This window comes from Vespa crabro, chromosome 14 (assembly GCF_910589235.1).
Source record: "Vespa crabro chromosome 14, iyVesCrab1.2, whole genome shotgun sequence".
NCBI lineage: Eukaryota > Metazoa > Arthropoda > Insecta > Hymenoptera > Vespidae > Vespa > Vespa crabro.
This window is the reverse complement of record NC_060968.1, coordinates 2,454,163-2,479,142: the sequence shown is the minus strand read 5'-3', so window position 1 is coordinate 2,479,142 and position 24,980 is coordinate 2,454,163. Positions and strand designations below refer to the sequence as shown.

At 31.3% G+C, this 24,980-nt stretch overlaps 2 protein-coding genes across 2 annotated transcripts in view; both read right to left on the bottom strand.

Moving 5' to 3' along the window:
• The window catches only part of LOC124429131 (neuropeptide SIFamide receptor-like), a 54,625-nt gene that overhangs the window by 2,150 nt on the left and 27,495 nt on the right, over positions 1 to 24,980 (bottom strand). Inside the window, exons 2-3 of the mRNA XM_046974005.1 lie at positions 14,147 to 14,246; positions 1 to 479 (exon numbers count right to left, since the gene is read on the bottom strand). The exon at positions 1 to 479 is cut by the window's left edge and continues 2,150 nt beyond it. Of these exons, the coding sequence (XP_046829961.1) occupies positions 1 to 479; positions 14,147 to 14,246 (579 nt within the window). The remainder of the gene's footprint in view (positions 480 to 14,146; positions 14,247 to 24,980) is intronic.
• On the bottom strand, positions 7,271 to 9,515 carry LOC124429132. Its single transcript, XM_046974006.1, has 2 exons — positions 9,369 to 9,515; positions 7,271 to 8,172 (listed from the first exon to the last, which is right to left on the bottom strand). Exons 1-2 carry the CDS (start codon positions 9,378 to 9,380, stop codon positions 7,924 to 7,926), a joined length of 261 nt encoding a protein of 86 aa, XP_046829962.1. The 5' UTR covers positions 9,381 to 9,515; the 3' UTR covers positions 7,271 to 7,923.

Here is a 24,980-nt window from a genome sequence, read left to right as displayed (position 1 = left end):
GTAATATCTCGTCTTCTTGGCCGGCAACATCACCGCCTAATTTTATTACTGCGAATATTACGTAAAGAGGTAGCCATGATAGGACGAATAGGATAACGACGACTACCAACATCTTCACCACTTTCACCTTTGACTTTTGCTGTATCCGTTCCATTTGGGCGTCCTTCGTATCGGTTGGTATATGCCTACGCCAAACTTTTATCCAGATCAATATGTAACAAAGTGATATCAGGATCATCGGTAATACATAACATAGAGTCAAATTTCCAATCAAAAAGAAGAGGGAACCATCCTCGGGACGTGGCCATGTCTCCAAACATAACCTCAAATCTGGATCATCTTCGTAAATCGATACTAAGTTGAAATACACCAACCAAGGCGATGTTATCGTCAATGCGATGAACCAAATCACAACGATCATCATCCTGGCCCGTCGTTTTGTTATCTGACATTTTAGTGGCCACCAAATTGCCAGGAACCTAAAAAAAAAAAAAAGAAAAACAAAGAAAATTATTTCGTTATAATTTATTCATCGTTGCATTTCCATGGGAAATTTTTTTAATAGGATATCTATTAAATGAGACTAATATCTCGATTATTTTCTAATTCTTTTCTATTCTTATTCGTCAACATCATTATAAATATATGTATATCATATATTATGTATAATAAATATTTATAATGGAGTTGAATGATATATATATATATATATATATATATATATATATATATATATATATATGAAGATTAACTTGGTGACAAATCTCCTAGCAAATTAAAACTTATTTATATGTATTCTGTTCCATTTTCAATTCTATTTGTAGTTACGTTTGTGTGTGTGTAAATATATATATATATATATATATATATATATATATATATATAATTTGGTAAATGATTTCATGGCTAAACACTTTGAGATTGATATTTCCAGTATCGACTAATTGATATTTGATATATATCTAACTCTCGTAAAATTATTATTTATAAAATTGTTAGAAAATAAAGAAATAATAATTGAATTCGCAAGGTATAATATAGTAAAAGTTGTGATAAAAATCACAAAGCTTGGAAATAAACGCCAAAGGCATTCGAAAACCGATAACTTCGATAATCAAGTTAAAGAGAGCTATTCGCTTTAAGGCTCTTTCTCGTTTGAAGATAGTAATACGATCGTTTTAAGGATAGTAATCTAAACCCTTGTCTCGCGTATCTCTCGACAAATTACACTGTATCCAATCTATCCCCGTTTGTTTTTTTTTTCCTCGATACAACATACTGAAAACAATTGCTGGAATTTCGACTAGTAACCAGTAGTTTGTGGTGTTAACACAGACTCTTTTTTATTCTTGTTTTTTCTTCTTCTTTTTTTTCTTTTGCATTTTATTATTTTTTCTTTTTTTTTCTTTTTCTTTCTTTTTTTTTTTTTTTATTATCTTTCTTTCTCCTTTCCCGTTTCCTTTTATACTCGATCCTCGCACCTGTCGTCAAAACTTTTTCACAAATAAAATAAAACTTTTCTTTTCGACCTATATACATACATACATACATACATACATACATATATACATACATACATACGTACGTATGTACGTACATACTTGTACGTTCCTAAAATTTCTATATACATGAATCTAAATTATTCTCGGCTTGTTTGACATAATTTTTAATATGTCAAATGAAAATGTTTGTTACGAAACTCTTATAAATTCCATCGATAAATAGATCGCATTGCGATTTATGACGAAATCAGGACGGAAAGAACAAATCAAATATTTTAATTGGATACTCAGATCGATAATATGTAGATCATATTCCGGTTTATGTAATTGTGACAGCGAATTGTTTAACGATCGGAAAATCAAATGGGATATTATAGATTGATAAACGAACGACGAACATACGAATATTAAAACTTACATAATTATCCTGATCGATTATACAGGTTGTCGGGAATGAAATCAGGTTCGGTATTAAAAGGAAATAAATGTCTTAAGAAATGAATACGCGTTACACAATAACAAATAGAAATATTTCAATTGGCTGAACACAAATTTTTTTTCAATTATATACTCGTTTACTCCCCCAAAATCAATGATTTAGAAAGTTAAAATGATATGTTAAATTGGTATATAAATATGATAAACTCGTTTATGCCACCTCCACAATCCAGTTTCCATATTGAAACATGTAAAATATACTTGGATCGAAATATGCCCTGATGATATTTTTCTTTCTTAATCTACCATCAAGGAATATTCCATTCTCTCTTTCGAAAGATACACGTTTATATTGGTCACGCTTCGATGGGTTTCTAAGGTTTACGCTTCGTGAAAATAATAATTGAACGCACATGCGTTCTAGTATCTAACAACTATAAGTATGGTTTTAAAAAATATACCCAATACATATACATATACATATTGTTACGAACGAGCCTAAAGGTAGCCTAAAGGTAGCCTAAAGGTATTTAGAATGAACTCGGATATGCCATTTAGATAAGGCGTTTCTAGTCACCGAAAAGATTTTGATATATAAGGAGCATTCGTCTAGCTCGTGAACCATTCCGAGATATTAGGTATTTTTAGAAAAAGAAATTATTCATTCGTAAATAAGAGAATTTTATACTTTTAAATAAGGAGTTCAATATTTTAATAAAGATTCGTTTACATTGAAAATATAATAGTGTATATATATATATATATATATATATATATATATATATATGTATAATATTATATTTAAACGATATTAATAATAATAATAATAATAATAATATTTATATTACTATATGTATATATATGCATATATTTATATTTATTTATTTATTTATTTATTTATTTATTTATTTATCCGAAGTATCTTCCGTGAGAACGATCGCCGATCGTTACGTATTACGATTATTCTGACAAGTAGATAAAAGGTTAAGGTCGCGGAATTCCGTAAAGATTTTTTCTTTTTTTTTCCTCTTTTAATTGAAATCAATAAAACACTCGTTGAATGACATTAAAATGCAACAAACGTTATCGTCAATAGATGTTACTCTTTGTAATGCAAATGTGAGGATGACTCATACATAGAAGATATTTATCGTAGAGTATTCTCACGATGAAAGGAAGAGAAAGAAGGATGATGATGATGGTCCTCCTCTTTTACATTGAAACGTTCTCTATTCCAAAGAAATAATTCGTTCGCGTTTCTTAATGATTTCCGGATATCCCAAATAGTATTGGCATGAATAAAAGGAGGGAAAAGTATGATGGAAAAAAAAAAAAAGAAGGAAAAAAGAAAAAAAAAAGATGAAGAGAAGTGAAAAAAAGAGGAAAGATTTGCAAGTCCAAAAACATTAGCTCCTAATTTAATCAACCCTACGATATTTTCCGTACGATAATTCATTTCTTTTATATTTTTTATTCGACGCGTTGTATTATATCTTTTTTTTTTCTTTTCTTTTCTTTTTTTTTTTTTTTTTTTTCTTCTCAAGATCTTTCTCGATTGTAACAATCGGTTTTTGCGTCCTTCGATTGCGATAAATGAATTGTCGACGTCTGCATTAAAAAAAAATTCCTCTCTATAAATCAAGGGTGATCACGATATCGATCTGTACCGATCGTTCGTTTTCTCGATCGAATGTTTTCTCGATTTTTTTTCTTTTTCTTTTCTTTTTTTTTTTTTTTTTTCTTTATTTCTATTGGTGGAAGTGACAACGCGGAAGAAAATGATTTGAGAAAGAAAGGAACAAGCAAACAAACAAACAAATAAAGAAAAAAGAGAATAAAGAGAAACACACACACACACACACACACACACACATACAAACATATATTTTTTCTCTCTAAGAGTTAACAATGGTTATATATTATTCGTTGATAGACACGATCAAGGTCGCAAATGCATATAGTGGGGCAAACGATGAGTACAACAAAGCTTTCGACAGAAATATATAAAGAGTTCGGTTTTTCTGCAGTACTAACAGTAGCATCGATTCCGCGTTCTCTTCGTGTTTGCGAACGGAAAGCCGATAAAACGTTTAACATGTTCAAACTGGCAAGTATCTCAGCCATTTTTCCATGTACGCTTTTATACAATACATAAAATCTAGATTTAAGTTTAGTTATCGATATATTTGTCTCCGTTATCCCTTATAAAAATTGATCAGAAATTACCATCGGTTCCATATTATTTTTTTACTTCCCTCTTTCTCCTTCCTTTTTCTCTTTTTTCTTTATTATTATTATTATTATTATTATTATTATTATTATTATTATTATTATAAGTATTATTATTATTATTATTATTATTATCATGATCATCTTTATCGATATGGTATCCTTTATCAGAGAGAATAGCTCCTGCTAAATTACTTTCCATTTGTAGAATTCCATTGATAGGAATCAGCAACGATTGAATACACTCTTTCGAGAATACAAAAGGGTCCAATCAAGGTGTACCTTTAATCCTTTCCGCGATGAAAACTCAGCGAAAAGAGGAAAAAAAAAAAAAGAAAAAGAAGAAGAAGAGAGAAGAAAAAAGAAAGAAAGAAAGAAAGAAAGAAAGAAAAAATACTTTTAGAGATGCTGCACGTTTCATCGTAAACCCCGCGCTAAATGTATTCCCCCGAGAAGAAAATGTACGAATTCGCTCTTTTTATCGTCCCCCCCCCCGTCCCCCCTCCCCTCCCCTACCCCAACCCCCATCCCTCTTATCGATCGCTATTCACGAATATGGTATCGGATCAACCCCTCGGCGTCAAACTATTTGCAGTTTCGGTAACTTTAAATATCCAATATATTCTTCCTCGAGTAGAGTGAAACTTTCTTAGGAACCTATCTATTCGAGCGTCGAAATATTAAAGACGTTATAAATCTCTCGAGTTTATTTCGAAAAGTAAAGTATTCAATTTTTTTTTTTTTTTTGCTTCTTTTTTTTTTGACGAAAAAATATAAATATATACTTTATATATAATGAATTTACAAAAAGAATTAATATATGTATAATATATTCTTGGAAAATAACTTTACTAGATATCTTTACACACACACACACACACACACACACACACACACACACACATATGTATATATGTATATAGTAAATAAGTATATTGGCGAATTGGTGCACATACAGATTGGAAATAGATTTTACTAATGGAAGTTTCGCGTCTCTCGATGAATAAAAATCATTCGTCTAAGTCGTTTATTTCTAATAGGGATTAAACGTAATGATTGATTTTATATTTTTGAATACTAATCGATCGAATTGTATTTATAGATTTTACTGATGTTGACGATTATGCTGACGAGTGGTGTTTTGAGTGCACCAATGCCTGGACCAGAACCAGGACCAGTTCCACCATTATTGGGATCACATAGCCTGATATATCCACAAAGTTACGTTAAAGTTATACCAGCGATACATCCACCTACTGTACCATTGGCTTATCATCCTGGCTACAAATGGATCCATCCTGGCTCGATTTATCTCTACTAAAAATATTTGAATGAACAAAGGGTTGAACAGACCCCCACCCATTTCCTCCAACCCCATAGAAGAAATCATCGATCGTCATCGATCTTTCAATATTCCCTTTAAACGATAACTATTATTTTCTCACAAATAAAAAAAAATATATATATAAATATACATACATATATATATATATATATATATATATATATATATATATATATTTATTATAATAATTCGAGAAATTTTTCGACGAATATTTATTCGTAAATATTTCAAAATGATTTTTCAATTCGATATTTTATATTCAATTCAACGATAACACTTGTTTATCAGGAAATTTTATATCGGATCGTATAAACGCACGATTCAAATTCGGTTTGCCAGAAAAAAAGAAAAGAAAAGAAAAAAAGTATCTTTTAGTTTTTGCCATTTAAGTTGTTAGCTACATAGATTGAGATAGGTATATAGATATGTAACTGGTACTTCACATAATCTCTAGACTCGAAGTATTCACGTTCGAGTCGATAAGAAGAACCTCATGGATATAAAATGTAAAAGGACGTAGTCCTTGCCAGAGAACCGCAAACGATTTTTCCTATGACTCTGAAGATGTTATAGAAATAAGAGTGGTGGTGGGTTAAAAAAAGAAAAAAAGAAAAAAAGAAAAAAAAAAAAAAAGAAAAAAGAATATTGAGAGGGATGAGAGTGAGATGAGATAGAGAACCGTCTTCTCGATTCCATCGCGAGCTATTCGTAAAAGAAATTCTCGTAAAACGATAGGGATGGGGAGGATAGATGGTGGTGGTGAAAGAGTAAGAGTAAAAAAAGATAGTGACATACATTCGAATACCACCGAGTATGTGTATGTATCCGTGTAAGTACATACATACATCCATAACCCAAACACCAATAATATGTGAAAAAAGTACATTTGGGCGAATGCTCTTTTATCGTTCTGTAGGTAAGGTCGATGCTAGATCATAAAATTCTTCATCCTGGACGATGACCGAATCATTTTCTTCCAGATTTCTTTTTTTTTTCTTTCTTCTTTCTTCTATCTTTTTCTTTTTCTTTTACGCATATATATATATATATATATATATATATATATATATATATATATATATATATGTATATCACCTTCTCATTATGTTTATGGGAATTTATTTTAGAAAATCGTATGAAATTTATGATTACCATAGATCCTAACACTTAGTAAATACTTAGCTTTCAAGCGTATTAAAAGACGATAGCAAAATTGAAGAGAGAGAGAGAGAGAGAAAGAGAGAAATTTATTCGGTCGATCGAATGAACGAAAACAAGGATATATTTTTTCTAAGTTGCAGTTTTACAAGGACTGAAGGAAAATAAGTTGAATCGTTTAAAAAGGAGAATTCAAAGGGTTTTACGAAGGGTTCTTTTTCCAATAGTATGTTTTTTTTTTTTTCCTAATATAAGAAGATCTACCTTTAAGACATAATTCGATGTTAGTCTTATCAAATTCTGATAATGGTAGTGGTAGACCAGAGAGAGTTTAAATAAGATTAATCGGAGTTTAATCTGCTCGTTTATCGACGAAACAACCTGGAACATAGTTATACGTAATGCTTCCAGATAGTAAATCCCTTAGATCGTTCTATGAGAAAGCAAGTGTGAGAAATCGACTAGTATGTCTTGATAATGATCGCCAGACGAGATACGATCGAGGATATGATCGTAGATTGTATCGATCGTAGAATCTAATAATAGAGTTACTGGATCACGATGGATCGAGATGAGAGGGTAAAAAGAGCGACATGTCTTTTTTTTTTGTTTTTTTATAATTAAAATTTTATTAAAATTCCATATGAAAGTTGGTAGGGATCAAGATGAGGGGTATAAGGGTGAGGAAAGGTGGGAGGATGATTAGACAAATATTCGAATTTCAACGATGGCGAATCTCCAAGAATTAAGAAATAATCAAATTTCCAAGTTGGCCGTCTCAATGTTGGTATTCGCCTAATAATTGCCAGATTTGCCGATTCGAAGTCCTCTTCCACGTAATTTCATTCGCCAATTAATCGTTTTTCCATAATCAATTTTCCGGCGGATGAACTGGGGAATGTACTGATTGTGTTTGGTTGCTGTGCGTTGGTGACTTGACGGGGGGGGTGTGGGTGCGGGGGGGAAGTGGGGTTCAAGGGATGGTGTAAAGTCCGTCCTTTTTTTTTTTTTTTTTTTTGTGTGTTTTGTCGTTTCTCCGAGCCTATGGTCTATTCATCGTCACGCGAGAATGCAATCAACGAGGCTTTAGATGATATGAGGGATGTTGTATTGTCTCGGGGGTTGTTCTTATCTCGTCATGACTGTTGGTTGGTTGGTAAGGTTGATTGGTTGATTGGTTGGTTGGTTGGTTGGTTGGTTGGTTGTTTTGGTGGTGGTGGTAGGTTGGAGATTTATCGTCGACGCTATTGTCTAACCATGAAGAGGAGCAGCGAGAAGAGGTGCGGCATAAGCGGCATGGTTAAGGACGGTCCTGGTGACGATGGGGGTCTGGTGGACAGCCGGGGCCACGGGTTGGGCAACGACATGAGCGGCAGCTACGGGAACTGCAGCAGCGACCACTTGGGGAGCGTGGATTGGGCCAGTTCCAGGGCTGATGGCGATGCCAGTAAGACCTCCGGGAGCGGCAACAGCGACGGCCAAAATGGCAGCGAAGACAGCCTAATTTAAATGGTCAACCGCGATATGAGTCAACATTGATCGAAACTTTCTTTTGAAAAAAAAATAATGATTTATGCCGAACATGTATATATATATATACATAGTACAGTTAACGAGCTATCATTATTACCGATGCGTGGGTTGTTTTAAAGTGAATTAACGAGTTTGAATTTCGATCGAAAACTGGTTCGAAATCTCAACCTGTCTCAATTTCTTGAACCTTCGATCGATTATATAAGAACTCGTGCTTTTATCGAGATTAATGTTGGTGTAAAATGGCAAAAGAATTATTAAAAATGCGTAAGTATGTATGTGCTCTCGCACGCACGCACGCGTCTATGTGGGTGTTTGCGTATGCGTGCGCTTGTTTTTGTATACGTCTGTGTTTATGTGTATATGTGTGCTTTTGCGTGCACATATAATCTCGAATAGAAGGTAAGGGAAAAAGAAGAAAGAAAAGAAAAAAAGAGAAAAAAAGAAAATAGGTGCAATACTAGCTGCATTCCGAGTCGACGCACACGGAGCACGACTCACAGGAGGCCTGCTGCTGCACAGTGTTGGCTAACAATGTGCATGCTCCAGTGATTTCGCTCGCTCCGATTTTTGTGACCCGAGACTCGAAGCCATTCGAGTGAACGTAAGGGCGCGTCTATGAAACTGTATTTATATGTATGTTTAGATATGCGGGAGTAAAAGGTCGTCGCGATCCAAGTCGAAAGAACCCAAGGGAAAGAAAGAAAAAGAGAGAAAGAAAGACAGAGAGAGAAAGAGAGAGAGAGAGAGGGAGAGAGAGAGACTCTATTTTATATACTTTCAATGTACTGACTCGTTTTCATCCTAACGTTACTGATATGAACATGAAAAATAAGAAAACGATATATTAAAGCTCGAAGATATATTAGGATGTTCCTAACGATAGTTCGATAAGTTACGATAGTTGGATAGTTAATGATTGAAGATATCGAATTAATGATAAAGAAGACATTGTTAATTTTATCGTGATAACTAAGTCACGAGATAAGTAAAAAATGATCGATTAAATCGATCGAATTTCATAGTAAAACTCTGATGTTTTATGCTTATGTTTAAAGAAAAATGAATTGAAATATTAACGTGAAATATAAATGATTAGTGTTATAAATGTGTATTTAAGTGTATATAAATAAAAATATATATTATATCGTTTTGTTTCTTACCAGCTTGAACATGGTTGGTTGATTGGGTTGGTTGTTTGCTTCGTAGAAGAAACTAAGCTTATGCTCGGATAGTGCTCGGTCTCCCTTTTATACCAATGTCGAATTTTAAAAATGGTAATAAATTTGCTCACGTGGTCCATTGGGACAGCATGATGTTAGAATACGTTCGGTTGAGTCAGCCGATCGCAAAGTGTAATGGGGGGGGAGAAGTTTATGTCTTGACCAATCGTAGATGATTGTGGTACGATACGTCATTCGCGGATCGCCAATCCTGACGGTTTCAACCCTTCGCGCCAATCGCAAGAATTGGGTTAAGACAGTTTGTATATGTGTAAATGCACACCGACGCGCTTACTTGTTCTATGTTACAATGCAAACATCCATGTAATATTCGTAATTTTCTTCCAAAGCCAGTTCTTGAACGTGTAAACCGAACCTTTTTTTCTTTCTTTCTTTTTTTTTTTTTTTCTTTTCTTTTCTACTTCCTTTCCCTCTTTTTTCTTTTTTTTTCCTCATCTTCTCTGTGTTTTACAATAGTTTCGATTGGAATTTTTTTTTTTTTTTTTTTTTTTGAGGGAAAAGTACACACAATAGAGGGGAAAAAGACAAAGAAAATAAAAAATAAATAAAACGAGCGAAAAGTATTCTTGAAAAAAAATCTTAAAGAAAACAATGGAGGACCATTATAATCATCACAAAATTGTTTTCACTCGTTGAATGTCTGGTTTGGATATCTATTGAAAACTAAATTTTTTCATTCTCTCTCTGTCTCTCTATCTCTCTCTCTCTCTCTCTCTCTCTCTCTCTATTTGTCTTATTTTTGAAAAATAAAATAAATCAAGTTCTATTCTCGTTTGCGGTCTTCTTCTTATTTCTTACGAAAACGTATTCTTTTACCGCCAACACTACTACTTCTTCCGAAAAAAAAAAAAAGAAAATTTTTTTTTCTTTTCTCTCTCTCTCTCTCTCTCTCTCTTTCTTCTCAATAGAAATACGAGACTCACTTTTCGTCTTTCGACATATACCGATTCTTTTCTTCCTCCGACCGAACGATTCCTTTCAAGTTCACCTACGGAAGAAACGATAACACTGAGGGAAGTAAAGGGGAGGAAGTTGGCAAGAGGGATGGAGTGAAAGAGAAGAAAAAGACGTCTTTTCTCTTATAGAAAAAAAAAAAAGGAAAAAAAAAGAAAAAAAAACATTATTGAATTTTCTCGCAGTTATTATCGTGAAGATTGAAAATACAAATACTATTTTTCTATGCCATAGTTCTATAAGTAATTCTCATGTCACTTTTACGTCTATCAATATCGTTTAATAACGACGCTATATATTGCATTAATGTTTGAGACGAATTTGAATGAATAATTTAAAAAAAAAAAGAAAAGGGGGTGGGGGAAAAAGGAACAAAAAAAAATAACTAGACTTTAATAACAGATCAATAGTTCCCTATTGAGCGTGGCTTATAATTTTTCCGTGAAATTTATGATAATGTAAGTTCGATATATATATATATCTACATATATGTAATCGTACATATATTACATATATGTATATATATATATATATATATATATATATATATATATATGTATTCGTTAATTAACTCATTCTATGGTACTATTAATTAACTCGTTCCAGATAAGTTCGAGAACTATGATATAATGTAAATAATAAAAAGTATGGTATTGTGTAAAAGTATGGTAAAGTGAATTATTTAAAATATTCTTACGGATTTCTTCATTGTTACGCGTTAGTTAGCGTAATAATGACCGCGCTATGCGGATTAAAGCACTTTGTATGTTCTCCGTGTTGCATAAGAATTAGGAAGTGTCATATGATATCTACGTTAGATGATTATATTAGAAATACGAGGTGATACGCTTCCTATGGTTAACAAGCGTTAACCATAAAAGATATCGTATGTCAATCTACAAGAAATTCTTTTAAAAATCTCTTAGCGATAATTACGTTCTATTAACTTCTATTTATAACATTAGGAAACTTTTTTTTATTTCTCCTTTATTTTTTTCATTTATTTCTTGTGTTTCTTTCTTTTTTCTTTTTTCTTTTTTCTTTTTTCTTTTTCTTCATAAACCAAAGATATCTAATAACTACGCCGATGATATCGATATGTAAGTATAAACGGATATTAAGGATAATAATGTTTTCATTTGGTTTTTTTATTTTTTTATTTTTTTTATTTTTTTTATTTTTTTTATTTTTTTTTTCTTTCAAAATAATCCAGAAGAAAGAAAGTTCGATTTTTATTCGTTCGAAGTTAATGGAATTACATCAACGATACGACGGTGTGATATTTTTCAAATGCTATGATATTTGCTGAAAACGGAATCTCTGAAGGGGAAAACAAAAATAAAAAATAAAACGAGGATTCCTCTTTAGGGATGAGGGATGGGGGATGGGGGATGAGGGATGGGGGATTGGGGACAGGGGATTCAATTTTCTTTACGAACTATTTCGAGATAGTGCCGAACGAAGTAGCGTCATCCTTCTCGAAATATTTCGAAGAAGAAGGATCGTTGTTCGGCGTGACCAAATAGATACCGAGATACATGCTTTTATCAATATCATCGAATCGCATCGTCGAAAGCAAACGATAAAGTTAAAGAGAGTTTGGTCATTTGTACCATCGTAGATAAAGAGAATAAATGAAACGTACGAACCGATCGATATGATCGATCGATCAATATGACAATTCCGAGTTAACGTTGATTCTTTATCATCGAACAATTTCACGAATATCGTAGATAACTGTTTTTTCCTTTCTTTTTTTTTTTTTTTTCTATTATTTACGAATACTGATTTCTACTAACCTTTTGTATTTGCTCTGAAATAAAATCGATTTCGAAATGCTTATACAGGATTATTTAACAAAATATTTATTTAAAAAAAAAAAAAAAAGAAGAAAAAAAAAACGAGAAAAAAAACAAAAAGAAAAACCAATGTTATCCTTTTCAATCTACATGGATTATATTACGAATGAATCGAATTAAATATCTTCTCGTTGCTCTAAATAAAATATATATATATATATTTTATATATAATCTTATATATAAATAATATATATAATAATATATACAATCATAAATATATATATATATATATCAAAATTCACGTGTCGTTAAATAATTCGCAAATTAATATATAAATTTCAGAAGGTAAAGATTTCTCTCGCAATAGTACATTATATTCTTCTTCTATTTTTTTTCTTCTTTCTTTTCAATTTTTCTTTTCAAATTTATTAACGAACGTCGCTCATTGATAATGCTAATTAACCTTCGGACATTAAATTTACGTATTGTTAAATAATGGCCACGAGTTATATGTACATTTGAAAGAGAGAAAAAGATAAATAGATAGATAGATAGAGAGAGAAAAAGTGAAAGAGAGAGAGAGAGAGAGAGAGAGAGAGAAAGTTCAATTTTTCTTAAAAAAAATGACTATAACATTTTTATACTTAATATTTAGAACAATGCTCGATATTAGTATTGATCGTATAATTGATCGATATTAGTATCAATCGAAATATTGAGATATATTTTTATAATAACGCGATTCCTTCGTAATAACATGAAAATCCCAATTGAAATATTTGTAATATTAATTAGAGCGTGTAAAAAAAAAGAAAAAAAAAGAAATAAATAGAATAAAGATTAATAAATAATCGATCTATGTATATCGAGTATGCCAATATATACGTATAATCATTACGCGATCGCATTACCGAGCGAATGACAAGATAAACGTAACGTGGGGGTAGACGTTACGAACGTGTTGCAAACAGATCTTTTATTTTCTCTCTCTCTCTCTCTCTCTCTCTCTTTTTCTTTCTCTTTCTCACTCACTCACTCACTCTACTTATCTTCCTTTATTTTTTTGTTTGTTTTTCTCTTTTTCCTTCTTTTTCTTTTCTCTTCATTTTCTTCTTTTTTCTTTTTTTTTTTTTTTTATTCTTTTCTTTTTTATTTCTTTTTATTTTTTCTTTCGCAAGATTAAACGGCACATTAAGATATAATGTCACATTAACATAAATCGACATAAACTTAACATAGATAAATATCGTGATCTGTTCGAATTGGAACAGAATTAAATTGTCATACATATAAATAAATACTTTTTTAATCAATTCGTTTTTATATATTCGTAGAGTTTCGATACAATTAATAATGAAAATTAAAACGATGAGATTAATATTTTTATAATATTGTCATTCGATTTTTAAGATATTCGATGAAATTGAAGGATTATTTTGAAAATCATATTTTGAAATACGATCGAACGATCGATTTTAAATATTAGAAATATTTAAATAAATATCATCCTGTGAATGATTATCGAATGATTGACGAATTTTCACGGTGATTCGTGTCGGCGTATAGATCATCCCCATACGCATTGATCAATGAATATTAAATATATTATTTCTTAGGTGATTAAAAATCCTTTTAAATATCGTTCGGCAAATTAAGATCAAATTTTATATAACGATATTAACGTGCGATATATAAATATCGCACGTTCGTTCGACTTTAAAATCTTACTATTTCTAAGTTTTCTAATTTCTAAAGAATTTCTTAATACGACGGATACGTAGGAGTCAACGTAAGATAGTCCGTGAATAATTGAAAAAAGGTTTTCTCATTGATCCTATCTCGAGTATCAATCGAGATCATCGAGATATATTAACATATTATACAATCGGTATTACGGCCAATCGAATTTATTATTATATGTATTTACATACATATGTACGTACCTGTCGAGTGAAACTGCTACGAGACTGTAAACCGAAGCTGCAACCGATACACCCTGTATATAAGCAACCGCTTTACACATGAACCATCCCAGGATCCAAGCTGAAACAAAAGTCATAAAAATGTAATTTAACTGATATAAAATGGGGATGATATAAGGGATGGGGATTGAGGGTACAAGAGAACAACAAAACAAAAAAATCAATTAATATCAACTGTACGTCGTTAAAGCTCTAGTAAAGGTACATATACTTTCAAATGTTTCTATCGTTGCTTTATCGAAAATAAAACATAGCAATTAGGATTAAATTGATAAAACAAATTGATCGATTGTTTTTTTTTTTTCTTTAAATTCAATCGAAATGTATACAAAGTCAAACGATTAATGACAAATGTCATCTTTTGATTTATATACATTTTCTTATCTCTAAGATTAATTACGTAGATTCATTGTTTTTGTTTTTTACTATTTCTTTGTTCTTTTTTTTTTTTTGTTTTTCTATACGATCTATAAGACGAGGATAAATTAGTGTACGGTTGTATAATCGAAGCCTTTAATTTGATCGTTTTTTCTCGTTTTTTTCAGTTTTTTTCCTTTTATTTTCTTTTTTTTTTTTTTTTTCTTTTGCCCCTATTAACCAAGAAAAGTATTAACTAAGAAACTTATACGAGCAGTTAACGGCACGATCTTTGACCTCACACTCCCCCCTCCCCTATCCTCCCCTTTCTCTTCATCTGCTCCCCTCCTCCCTGGGCCCTCCCTCCCTCTGTTAGATAGACAGAGACAAGAGTTGATCGAAAACGTGCGGTCGGTCGGGTGCGGCCTTCGAAAGTATTGTACGAAGTGAAGGGTACGTTACGACCGTCAAGGTAGAAAGGTAAACTACATAGTGTTATAAAAGACATAACATAATTATTATTTTCTGACGTATACGCAATTTATCATTATTGATAATAAAATGTAAAAAGAATGAAATGCGAAAAACCAATATCGAAGAAGTTAAATAGAAAGACGAATAGAAGGCGAAGAAGAATTAATTCGATTTAATTAATCGAATCGATTGAATTAATTATTAATCATTTATTATAAATCGTACCCGTGTATATTCAATCCTTCGAACTAATCTCATCGCTTCTTAAACTTCACACCCAAACGTCCCGGTTTTTCTTTTTCTTTCCTAATCTCTACTCCCTTCCTCGTTCCTCCTCCTCCTCCTTCTCCTCCATCTTTCTTTCTCCATCTCAAAAATGAAAATTTAAAAGAGATCTAAAATCAGTCTATAAATTACACGTTGACGATATTATCAACGTAATTATAATCGAGTTCGCGTATACGTATAGGTATACGCCCTGTATCCATGTAATTTACGGGAGAATTGCGCCGTGAAACGGGCCGTGCGGGCCGTGCCGGCCGTGCCGGCCGTGCCGACCGCATTTGCCTGCTGCGTTTGCCTTCACCTGCATTAATTCTGGGCCGCGAAGCGTAAAGCGGCCCCGGTTTATAGAGCTTGGTGCCGCACGAGCGTTAGGTATTTCTGGTTCATGCATGCACTGTTAATTTTCATCTTGATCGATGGATCAAACGTGTTCCATTGGTTCGTGATAAAGCCAATAGATACAACTTATATGGATGAATGATGGTTCGGTGAAAAGGGGAGGCGGAAGTTGATTATGAAAATTAAACGAAAAGGGGGAAACGGGTTTGGGGGGGATTAACGACGAACGAGGGATTAAATCATACGTATTATTTCATATTTGATTTCATTTAATTTTAATTTCATTTTCTTTTATTTTATTAGTTTTTACTATAGTTATATTTCCTTTTTTCTTTTTTCATGTCATATATATATCCCAATTTTACGCCGTTTTATACGATCGTAATTGAGATCGAAAGATCGAAGAAAAATATATCTTCGGATCAGAATTTCGAGATCATAGATTTCGATCGTTGATATATCGTTCTTTTTTTTCTTTTTTTCTTTTTTCTTTTTTTTTTTCTTTTTTTTTTTTTTTTAGTAGACGCTCGATACCAGTACCGAACGATCAAGAAAAATCCTATGGGATATTTTGTTTTGTCAAAGATGAAAATTTTATGAGAAAAGAAAAAAAGAAAAAGGAAAAAAAGGACAGGGAAAAGAAATGCTCGCCTGAAAAGTAAAAATGAATTCGCATCCCTTTCTTTTTTTTATTTCCTTTCTTTTATTATTATCGTTATTCTTTTCTTTTTTATATTAATTATTCTCTTCTTTCTTTCTTTTTTTTTTTTTTTCGTTAAACGATACGGTTTCTTTTTTTTTCTTTTTTCTTTTTTCTTTTTACGAATTTGCATATGTACATACATACGTGAATCGTCGAAATGGAAAATTCAATTTCTTGGTAGATAAAAAGATTCGGTAGGATCCACTTTAAAAAGTTGGAACACATGTTGTACGTATTAATGACGTCACGTACGATACAGGACGATTCTTCCGTCTAGAAGAAGACTACAGTGGTTTACGTTAGACATAAAGCTTTGAGATTCTATCGAGAAAAATCCTCTTTTCTTATTTTTCTGTATCTCTCTCTCTCTCTCTCTCTCTCTCTCTCACTCTCTCTCTCTCTCACACATACTCTCTCTGTCTCCATCTCTGTCTCTGTCTCTTTCATGCTAGCATCAAACGTTCCCTTAACTTTTCTCGCCCCTTTTTCCTATCCAACACTCTATACGTGACTAACTTGCAAGATAGAAAAGGACTCTTGAAGGAAGTATCCTTTTTTTCCTTATTCGACGAAAACATCCTCATTTATCCTCTCTTATCTTATCATATATCATGGATTTGTCTCGTGGATATATTAGCTTTTTAACATTATATTTATATTCAATTTCGATTTTGATTTTGATTTTGATTTCGATTTTAAATTTTTATTTTGATTTAAATTTCAATTATAATTTCCTATTTTGATTTCGATTCAATTTTATGATCCTTTTTTCTTTTTTCTTTATTTTTTTTTTTTTTTTTTTTCAATAGAAACAATTTTACAATGAGTCATACCAATTAATAGAAGCATGATGATAATGATGATGATGATGAAACATTTAATAATGTCCAAGGATGAATAGGAGGAAATTGAATGAATAGAATGGATTTTTACGGACGTATAATTTACTTTTCGTTTTTTTTCTTTTCTTTTCTTTTTTCCTTATTTTTGTTCTTTTTTTCGTTATACTTACGATCGAATTCGACGAAACTTTTATATGAGTGAAAAAGACGGGTGAACAATGTAAAAAATAAAAAAAAAGAAAAATAGATAGATAGATAGAGAGAGAGAGAGAGAGAGAGAAAATTCTTGTTTTCCTTTTTTTTTTTTTTTTATTCAAAACGAAACTTCGAATATTTCATCACGAAATTCGTATCATTGATAACGTTCATTGAATACTGATAAGTTTGGAAAATTATTATTTAATATATTTCCCGATTAACTCGATTCATAACGTACACTCTCATTTCCTAACACTCTCGATATAAATGGTATTTTAATTCATACAAAACTGTTGTCCGTTATGTGTGCCAATATAATTAAGAGACATTAATATCAAGAAATTATCTCACACGGCATTTTTGAAAGTTACGAAAGTGGAATCATTAAGTTTTATTTCATAACCCATTAATTATTCACGTTTAATGATAACTAATATTCTCGATCGATTAAAAAAAAAAAAAAAAAAAAAAAAAGAAACACTCCATACTTTTTTTTCTTTTTTCTTTTTTCTTTTTTCTTTTTTTTGTTCTCTCTTAATAATCGAAACACGAAACATTCCGCCTTTTTATATCGATCATTTATCCTTTTAACTTATATTACGATCCATTCTAATCCTTTTTAATCCTCGGAGCACAGAAATACGTAGCACAATTATATTATCTATGTAATCAAATATATGTATCTACAAACCCTATGTCATAGGGTTTTTTTTTTTTTTTTTTTTTTTTTTTTACGATGAACGATTTGTAAAAAGACAATTTACACCTTATAATTTTCTTCGTTCTTTTTCGAAAAGGAAAAGGAGACAAAGAAATATATATATATATATATATATATATATATATATTCTTTTTTTTTTATTTTTCTTTTTATAGAAGAAATATCGACACAATCAAAAGTTGAAATATTTTAACAACCGTGGAATATAACAACCGTGAATTTCGAATTTAATCTCGATATCTACAAACTTGGTATATGCGATAGAAAAGGATAGATAATGTGACAGAGAATAAAAGAGAGAGAGAGAGAGAGAGAGAGAGAAAGAGAGAGAGGGAGAGAGAGAGAGAGAGAAAGAGAGACGTGTGTTATTCAACCTACGAACTGACCGTTCGTTCGGTACTGGCGAGCGAGTTCCAACCGAGTCACGTTTTATATCTAAATGCAAAACATTTTTCCAATTGCCACCAACCCACACGCTTTTACATATATAGTTAAATTACGAGAGTAGTTTTATATACGCTCGTACACGTTTTCTCTTTATCTATATACTTTCACTGTTTTCTACGGTCGATTGGACAAGGTCCCAACGGCGACGTGTTCGCACACTTAAAACGTAAACACGTTTATTTCATACGACTCTTTCTAATACAATACAATTGACCGACCATTCGCGAATCGAATTTTTCAAAAGAAACTTGTTTCAACCAATCGCACATTTTTATTTCCTCTATTTTTTTTCTCTTTTCTCTCTCTCTCTCTCTCTCTCTCTCTCTCTCTCTGTCTTTCTCTCCATTTCTTAATCTTTGTCCGTCTTTCTATCTGTCAGCAAAAAAAAAAAATTCAATAAAACGTATGATTGACTACGATTAGCGATTAATTCTACTGTTATTAAGTATATATACACATATATGTGTGTGTGTGTATGTGTATATACATATAAGTATATAAATAAAATGCTCGAAATTGCGTAGCTAAATATTCGATAATTGTCAATGGAAATTTAATATTATATTCTACATTAATCATTATCTAATGACAAAAAGGATTTTTCTACGCTTAATTAAAATTTACACTAAAAAGCCGTTCTGATGATAGGTTATTTAATCGAATAATACAAATTATTTTATTATATTCAACGGGGAATATGTAATAAAATAATATGCATATATTATTTTAATTTAAGGGATTTTTTTTACTTTTTTTTTACTTTTTTTTTTTTCGTTTTCTTCATCGATACCTCCTCGTTCGTTATTATATACGAAGAAATAATCGTGAAGCCCGTGATGTTGCCAGAGTGAACCAAATATAATAGAACGCCTTATCGTTTCCGACGTTATACGACAATCCCTTGAAGTACGCTCCCTTCGATGACACATACCTATTCGTCCTACGAAAGAAATGAAATGATAATAATGATTTAATTCATGAAAGAAGAAAAGTCTCTCGATCGAATTTTTCTTATCGTATTTCGAAAAAGAGACGGACAAACAGACAAATTAATTTTCTAATATTAAATAACGTCTATAATATCGATCAAAGTATTATTTTTTTAATCGATAAAAAATCAATGCTTCGCGTGAAGTCTATTGTATAATTTATATAAACAAGAACAACAACAACAACAACGATAATAACGATGACGACGATGACGATGACGAGGACGATAAAAAAACAAAAAAAAAGGGGCGGGGGGAAAGTAAAATCGATGATGAGAACAAAATTTCTTTCTCGAAAGATCGTAAAAAGGGAAAAAAAGAAAAAGAAGATTAATATTTAAAGCTCGTCGGAGGAAAAAATTAATAATGAGAAGAAGGAAAGAAAAAAAAAAAAAAAAAAAAAAACAAAAAAAGAACAAAGTCGAAAAACAAGAAAAAAGGGAAAAAGAAATCTCATCAATACTGCATTACGTCGAGAAGTTAATGAGCTTTTCTTTTTTCTTTTTTTCTTTCTTTTTGTTTTTTCCTTTTTTCGCTTTCTCTTTTTTTCTTTTCCTATTTTCTTTTTCTTTTTTTTTTTTTTTTTGTCGTCGTATTTGTTTTTTTCCTTTTGCACGAACGTCGAAACGTTAAGCCGCAATTTTGGAGCGGTATCAAGATCAGAGGAAAAAAGAGGATTGGGTCGGAAAAAAAAGGAAAAAGAAAGGGGGGTGAGGAAAGAAAGAAAGAAAGAAAGATAGAAAGGAAGGGAGAAAGAAAAAGAGGGGAGAAAGGGGGAGGGGGGAGGGACGAAAAAAAAAAAAAAAGAAAATTATTCATCTGGCACGGCGGCCAAGTAAGCGAAAAGCTGCGAACTGTGTACAGGTCGGCGAAGTGAAAATTGAAACGTTTGGATGGACGCGCGTCCCAGTCCATAGAAGCTCTCTCTCTCTCTCTATGTATATATATCTCTATCTCTCTCTATCTCTCTCTCTCTCTCTCTCTCTCTCTCTCTTTATCTGTCTATCTATCTATCTATGTATCTATCTCTTTCGCTTTTACCCTTTCCACTGAGTACCACTCTTTCGAGGCTCGACGATGGAAGTCGATTCGAGGCACACCAAGAGACCGACCTCGAAGGATTTCAATCGCAGAACCGTGACCTCATAACCCTACCTTTTATTACTCCACCTTCTCATCCGCTCCGATCACGCGTGAACGTTGCAGTCCGTCGTTTTGTTTTCTTCTTTCTTTTTTTCCCTGCGTTTTTTCCCTCTTTTTTTCTACGTTTTTTCTCTCTCTCTCTCCCCCCCTCTCTCTCTCTCTCTCTCTCTCTCTCTCTGTCTGCCTTTTTTCTCCTTTTCCCTCCTTTTTTTTCTTTTTTCTTTTTTCTTCGTTCTTTTTTCTGTTTTTCTTTTTGTCTTCTTTTACTTTTTTTCTACGACTATTATTTCACTTCGAAAATTATTCTAATCTACCTGTTCTTCGTTCTTTCCTCGGAACATGGAGATAATATTTTTTTTTCTTTTTTTTTTTCTGTTTTGTTCTCTCTTTTCTTTTTTTCTTTTTTTCTTTTTTCTTTTTTTTTTTAAATAATAAGAACAGAGAAACAGAAGAAAAGATTATTATTTACACCAATGAATTGTTGAAGAGGCATTTAAGAAATTAAAAATTTTATGTGCAATGTTTTAATTAAGGATATTAATTAGGAATATATTTTTAAATTAATAAAAAAAATTCCTAATCGATCGTAATATTTATATATATATATATACATATATATATATACATATACATATATATATATATATATATATATATATATACATATATATATATACATATACATATATATATATATATATATATATATATACAGATATACAGAAAATATATAATATTTCTATGAAATGTAATTTTTATTATGTAATGTAATGATTTTGATTTTTTTATTTTTATTTCTTTTTTTTCTTTATTTTTTTTTTCTTTTTTTTTTTTTTTTATTAAATGCCACGAAACACATCAATTATTATTTTCGAGAGAATTATCAATCTTTCTCCTTTTATTCTTTAAGTGATTAACGTAAAGCGAGTGACTTTATCATTTTTTGTAAATAATTAAAAAAAAATTCCTCTATTAGAGCTATTTACATAAATTCTTGATTTTTAAATTTAAAATGATTGAAAAATGATCTTGAATTTAAAATAATTGAAAATCTGCCAATTTGATTATCCGATATGCCAATCAACACGTTCGCCGAAACAAACCGGATGTATTGTAGAATTTTTGACGTAACACCGAACGAAAGATTTTATCGATGCTTCGTAGGACGGTGATATGCATTTTGAAAAATGTCATAAGATAAAAGCTTTTTTTTTCCAACATGAAAACTTCGAAATATTATTTTATCGAAAGAAGTATTGATTGAAAATTCTAAAAAAAAAAAGAAAAGAAAAAAGAAAAAAAGGAAAAAAGAGAAAAACAAAACAAGAAAAAAAAAATAGAAAAATTAAAAAACAGTACCGTCGCAAAGAGTATTAAAAGACTTTCAAAATGATATGTCACTTGGTCGTTTGATCCCTGGTTGTTATCTAACATTTCAATTTTTATGAAGGGTTAGATCAAACTTGATGAATTTTGTGATAAGAACATATTTGATAAGGATGTAAAATTTATGATAAAAACCTGCCACTCGAAAACAAAATTGATTTGTCCTGACGTTTTTCGATAACAACATTAAATCGACATCTTTCGTTCTAACATTCAACATACAGGATGTCCCGCGTTTTAATGATCAAACTTTATCAGTAAAAACTTTATAAATAAACATAAATCGTATAGACCTTTATTGAAAAGTTATAACAATAATATGAAATACAAGTAATAATAATAATAATCAATTTGTTGTTACTATCAGTATTGGCTCGAATAGTATCAATGTATTTATCACTTGACATGATCACTTCAAAAATTAATTAATACTCAATTTTAATACTAGCAACAGCTCGTACATTCCCATTACAGAAGCCATAAATGAGATGTATATCTCTATATTTTCGATTCGTAAATATTGGTGGCATTTTGAATTCCAATAACTTACTAATAGCTATTACTTTCAATCTTAGATGACCATAAAAAGGCAGAAAAATAAACACAGCTTACATAACCATACTATATGTAAATATTATTGATCTATTCGAACCAATGCTCATAATAACAACAAGTCAGTTCCTATTTCGTATTTTTATTATTTAAGTTTTTAATAATGATCTTTACGTGACTTATGTTTACATAATATTTTTTTTTCTTATTTAGTACCGTAAAATATATTGACAAAGTTTGAATATTAAAACCTGAGACACCTTGTATATGTACTATATATACATATATATATATATATATATATATATATATATATATAGATTACGAGTAATAATTTAAAATAAATATAATAGTTGTAGTTCGTTCGTCGGTTTCGAAACTTTGACGTTCTTCATATTAAAAATAAATTCTGATAAAAGTTTCAGACAAATATCGACAATGTTATTGCAATCTTGATATAATGATTGCATTTTTATCCCATCGGTTAAATCTAATAATGCGAAACCCTTTTAGTGTTCCGTGAAAAATTATGATAATCAATATTGTTTGACTATCATCACAATGTTTTTGTTTTTTCTTTTTTTTTTTGATATAATTAAAATTTGCGAACAATTTTGTTTTTTATTTATTTTTTTTTTGCTTATTTCGTTTCTTCTATCTTCTTTTTTTAAATCTTACGTTTACTCGCACAATTTATTTATTATCAAATAATATCTATCTATTCGTTATCAAAAAGAAACGAAATTTATTTTAATAACGTGACAAAACGTCATTAAAATTTTGAAACTCATTAAGTAGGTTTTTATAATTGGATTAGAAAAAGCTTTAGGAAAAAATTGTGCTAAGACGTACGAATCGAGGTCGAAAAAAAAATCTAAAAGGGAGATGTTGAATGAATTGCTAAATGTTGTAAGACGAAAACCTTCTTTTCATTTGGGATCATTCGATAAATCGAGATTATAATTAAGGATGTGTTCACAATTGACTTTAAGAACCTAAGTTTCTATCATAAATCACAAAAATTGATATCACCACGGACGTTTTTAGAATAAAAAGATACGAATTTTGAAAGATCTCTCTCTCTCTCTCTCTCTCTCTCCTTTACTTTTCTTTTTTTGATTGTTTTTTAACGTGGTTACATTTTTTTTAATCGTTAATGATCGCATTTCGCGGAGTCCTTTTTTTAATACTTTTTCTCATCGAATTAAAAAGAGAGAGAGAGAGAGAGAGAGAGAGAGAGAGAGAGAGAGAGAGAGAGATGACAAGAACATTAAAATTAGAAAACGATATAATACATTTCGATTGAAAACAATGGAAATAATTTCACATTACTTCACGTTCGGTTACTCTCCGTTAATATCACCCATAAATCATATATGAAACATCAGAGAATGATAGAAAAGAAGAAGAATACAAAATAGATAATACAATGGCGCGTTCTCATTTAATATGAACACTCGTTTCGTGCGAGTTGCGATTATTTTCGTTAAAAGTGATGTCTCAATGTCGGTTGAAAAGTAATAATAATAGGAATAAATAACCGGTGTAGAGTGCGAGATTGGGTGGGTGGGACGGGGGAGAAGCAGGAGAGCGGGTTGGAGGAGGGGAAGAGAAAAAAGTGATGATGGTTTACTTCTTAAAAGCATCGAAACAGGAAAAGGAAGAAAAAAAAAGGATTGTAAGGGAAGTGGTAGTTGGAAACGAGGAAGGAAAGGCTTGACGAGGAGGAGGTGGAGGGAGGGCGAAGTGGAATGAGAGGGCTGAGAGGAGTTGCACCAGCTGTGCCTCATTAACGTAGACGAGACCGAAAGAGAAAAGGAAGGAAGTGCAAAATCGAAGTGGCGAATGAAGAGAAATGGAAAATACAGAGTGAAAGAGATTAAAAGACAGAGACAGACAGATTAAGAGAGAAAGAGAGAGAGAGAGAGAGAGAGAGAGAGAGAGAGAGAGAGAGAGAATTAAAGAAAAAGACGAAGAGGAAGTAAGAAAGGAAGATAAGAAGATAGAAGAAAAAAATGGAAAAGAAAAAGGAAAAAGAAGGAATGCGGAAACCGAAATTCAAGCTCGCACTTTTCACGCCATTATATGCACCCGATGAATTCCATTATGACGAGTAGGACGATAAGTAGAGGAGGATAAGGAGGATAAGGAAGAGAAGGAAGAGGAGGAGATGGAGGTAGAGGTGGAGGTGGAACAGTGTCAGCTTTATCAGCAGTTTCCGTAGCAAAGCTACTTTCAAAAAAAGGGTATCGTTCTTTCGATCCTACATCCATCCAATCTCTTTCTCTCTCTCTGTCTCTCTCTCTCTCTCTCTCTCTCTCTCTCTCTCTCTCTCTCTTTCTCTCTTTCTCTTCGAATA